Below are 4425 nucleotides of genomic sequence, written 5' to 3'. Positions count from 1 at the left end.
TAACCGGGTTTTTCATAAAACTTTGATAAAGTGATTCTAAAATGCTTTGGGACCAAGAATAATCATGATAATTTTGAACAAGATAAAATAGGATAGTTTGCCTAAAAGAAATAACAAAATGTATTATAAAGCTACTCTAAGACAGTATAATATTGAAAGAGAGAAAAATAGATTATTGGGGGAAAGTGCTTATCAAAATAACAGCAGATTTTTAGAAATGATATAGGGTAATTGAGACAGTAGATATCAGGTAGTGCTGAGTAATTTACCTTGTAGGAAAAAAATATCCTTACAAAATAATCATCTATCAAATAAAATACAACTAGATTAAATTAAAAAGGACATAACTTCATCAAAAATAGAAAGCATCTTTGTGTAATGAAAATCCTCAAATGTTCTTAATACTGCAGTTTTGTGGACCACTCTAGAGGAACAAGAAGAAATCTTCCATATCTGCCCAAGGAAACAAACATAAGAATGTTCAAGGCAGAATTATACTCACAAAAACACTGAATAAAGCTTCAAAATCCATTATGGGAAAAATTAATGAATTGTGGCATATTCTTACAATAGAAAACCATACAGCAATGACAATTCATAAAACGCTGTTACATATATCAACAAGAATAAATTATCAAGCTATATTATGCATAAAAGAATTTCAAAGTGTTGTATACAAAATAACAGCATCAGGGCTGGAGATTTAGCTCAGTGGTGCTGCTGCCTACTTCACAAGCACAAGGTCCAGAGTTTGATCCCCAGTACCAAAAATTTAAGAACAGCATTTATAGAAAATAGAAAATATACAAAATAATACTATATATTGCTTAAGAGTTTATTCAAATGTAAGAAAAAAAATAAAGTCACACTTCAGAAGGATAAACACCAAATACAGGACAAAAATTTTAAAAGGGAATGAATAACTTAATGGCAAATTGTTAATATTTTGATAGATTAAGTAAGATAATTGGTCCAGTGATATTTTTATATTGATTTTTATACATTTATGAATAGAAAAATGCTTATTCAACATAACAGTAATTTCAAATTTTCTCTATGTTAAAAGCCTGGGTAAAAATGAAATTCCTCTGAAAATTAAGGATTATTCATGATTCAAGCAGAGCAGATATTTATTTTTCCATTCAATTTCATTCTCCTTTGGATGGAAGCTGAGCCAATTTGAAGTTCAGTATATCAAGGTCCAGATTGACCCAAGTCCATCTCTGACTCAGCCCAAAAGCCCTGAGGGAAGGAATATGAGAAAAGGATGGGGAGGAAGCACATCTGTGGTAGAGGTGGTAGAGAAAAGGTGAGGGTCTTAGATCACCCACAGATCTTGGAGGCTTCTGTCTTCCCTTTTAGCTCATGGAAAAGGGCAGGAATCAATGCATCACAGGACATGCAGGTGCTGTAGGGAAAACATCTTAGGCTTATTTGTTTGTTCATTCATGTCTTAATTCCACATACTTATTGAGCACTTAATATTGTATGTTGCAGGTATTCCACTTGGACTGAGTTCACAGTACAGGTCAGAAATAAATCCATTTGCTACATCCCAATACCTCTCTATGGGTTCTGAACTCCCACTCTTACCCACATTCATCTTTTCTACCAGTCAAAGCCTCCAAGTCTTTTGGATATACTCTTAGTTTATTTTAGCAATACTTTCCTTATTCATTGCAAAAATATATCATATAAAATCTGAAATATATAACTGTATGAGGAGTACTCTTTGAAGTTTTTATCTTCACTTTATTTTCACTCCCACATTGTAGGCCCCCACCTCCAGGGTTTCAAGGACATAATTTGAAAAATCTTCCAACTCCGAGGTCCTACAGAATGCATAGAGTTTGAAGCCCCTGAAAATTCCAAAAGACATTTGGAGAAAGAAAATAAGGGTGTTTATAACCTATTGAGTCTGGCTCATGATAGGGAAAACTTCTATAAATAGCAAAAAACTGTAAAGTGTTACAATGTAAAATGGCTTCTGCTGTCTCTCACAGCAGTTTACTTTGTTTAGCTTAGAACTAACAAGCACCGATGGCACTAATTGCTGACTGAGGCATTTGGTCTGACCCTGAGATAACAGGGCACAGCGGTCTTGAGTTAAATATATCATATAAAATCTGAAATATATAACTGTATGAGGAGTACTCTTTGAAGTTTTTATCTTCACTTTATTTTCACTCCCACATTGTAGGCCCCCACCTCCAGGGTTTCAAGGACATAATTTGAAAAATCTTCCAACTCCGAGGTCCTACAGAATGCATAGAGTTTGAAGCCCCTGAAAATTCCAAAAGACATTTGGAGAAAGAAAATAAGGGTGTTTATAACCTATTGAGTCTGGCTCATGATAGGGAAAACTTCTATAAATAGCAAAAAACTGTAAAGTGTTACAATGTAAAATGGCTTCTGCTGTCTCTCACAGCAGTTTACTTTGTTTAGCTTAGAACTAACAAGCACCGATGGCACTAATTGCTGACTGAGGCATTTGGTCTGACCCTGAGATAACAGGGCACAGCAAGGTCTTGAGTTCCCACAGACTGAAGCCACCTGATTGTAAAAGTGTCTAAATGGAAGAACCCATTGCTAACATTTGCTCCCCTGACCCTGAACACCCCTTCCTATGGGCTAGAATAGGTGACTAGGTGAATCTTAAAGGTAAACTCCCCAACTTCAAAGAACTGTTACATCTGGGTTGAAAAAAAATTAACTGTTCTGTGACTGTTAATCGAACTGTGAGAATGAAATGTAACCATCCAAATGAAGTCAAGGCTGTAAAACCCTATAAAAGGAGGAGTTGTAAGCCAGTGTGTCATCGATCCAAGCACGGCTTATGTACAATCGACCCTTATCAACAAGTACATTTATTATTTTACTTCATTCTGCTGCCTCTCTGTGTGTCACTTACTGATTCCTTCTGTAACACTCATATTCATAGGCATCATCATGGACCCCCTGTGTCTTTGTGAGCTTGCTCTGAATTCCAGTTGCCAGTCTTTAACTATGGCCTTGATGCCTCTCCCTAAAGCCTAAGACCCACCATTAAGACTCACCTGTCACAGATCCCACCACCTGTAGATGAAGGTGACTGTGAAACACACCACAAGCAGTACCTTGAGGCCCAGGAGGAAGATCACAAAGATTAAGGCAGATGTCTCTTGACCTAAATGTCACAGAGCAGGAGCCTGTGAGGTTTTTAATTTCACACAGTAAATGCTTATTTGAATATCTGACATCCTCCAGTCAATGTTGATGGCACCCATTGTACAAATAACTTAAGAGGTACAGAGCAGAATGCAACCACTGCCATGTCTCCAAGGTCTTGTGACCATTTAATGTAAACTTTGCTATAATATCAGGAAGCTGGTATTGTTAGCAACATTTTATAGATAGGTAAACTGAATCTCTGGGAGACATAGACTCAGGTGCATACGTTTCCAAATCTATAATAAAGGGAAACTGAATTTTAATATAATTATATCTGAATTCAAATAAGAGTAACAGTAATTACTGATAATAACTGATGCTCAGACATATACGTACACTATATGTAGTGGGTACTTATATTAATTCATTTAATCCTTATACAGACACAATGAACAAGAGCTTTTCTTAGCTGTAGCTACCAATGAGCAAATTGGATAGAGGTTATCTATCTGTGAAAGAATTAAGTGGGAGAGCATGCTCTGTCATCACAGCAGACATCATGGAGCCAGGGGTAAAGCTGTTTAAGCAATGTACAGGCAAATTTGCTTCCACATGACTCAGACTATGTTGAACAAGACAGTCTTCCTAACAACCATTTCACATTCACTAGTAAGTTACTACCATCAAGTTGTACTCTTTCTAGGGCATTTTCAAAGGCGTTTGAGCTACTAATGCACTGTTCACAGACATGAAAGTATTTTATTACATGGCAAGAGACGTGGGTCTAGATTCAATCTTCTGCATATAGACAGACAATTTTCACCTGATACCACTTATTAAAAAACCTATCTTTCCTCCAGTACATACTTTTTTTTTTATTGAGTTTATTGGTACATTTAAGGATACAGTACAGTTACATTCATTGTTGGGATCATGTACCTTTACATGGCAAGTCTTGATTCTCATTTTTTCCCCTTACCTCTGCCCTCCCTTCACCCCCTCATCCCCTCCCCATCTACAAACACTTTATTTTCATCTTTTCATTCTCTCACATTTTTTTCTTTTCCCTTTTTGTTCTTCCCCTACGTATCACACCTTCCCTACACCTTTAGCTCCTTTCCTCCCATTTCTAAATGTCAGTAATCTTATTAGAATCTTATGCATTGTTGCAGAATATTCACACCAGGGAAACTATTTGGTATTTACACATGTGGGACTTATTTATTTCACTTAGGAGTATATCTTCAATATGTATCCATTTTCCTATGAATGAAT

General features: G+C 36.2%; 1 protein-coding gene across 1 annotated transcript in view; it reads right to left on the bottom strand.

Annotated features, from left to right (window-relative positions):
• Positions 1–2172: 2172 nt before the first annotated feature.
• Positions 2173–4425, bottom strand: part of LOC104853181 — a 46255-nt gene continuing 44002 nt past the window's right edge. Inside the window, exons 9-10 of the mRNA XM_010611063.2 lie at positions 3073–3166; positions 2173–2284 (exon numbers count right to left, since the gene is read on the bottom strand). Coding sequence (XP_010609365.2) covers positions 2173–2284; positions 3073–3166 — 206 coding nt within the window. The remainder of the gene's footprint in view (positions 2285–3072; positions 3167–4425) is intronic.

The sequence above is a fragment of the Fukomys damarensis genome, unplaced genomic scaffold (genome assembly GCF_012274545.1).
Source record: "Fukomys damarensis isolate Sample0158 unplaced genomic scaffold, DMR_v1.0_HiC HiC_scaffold_7, whole genome shotgun sequence".
Classification (NCBI taxonomy): domain Eukaryota; kingdom Metazoa; phylum Chordata; class Mammalia; order Rodentia; family Bathyergidae; genus Fukomys; species Fukomys damarensis.
The sequence above is the reverse complement of the archived record's forward strand: the minus strand, read 5'-3'. Positions and strand labels throughout refer to the sequence as shown.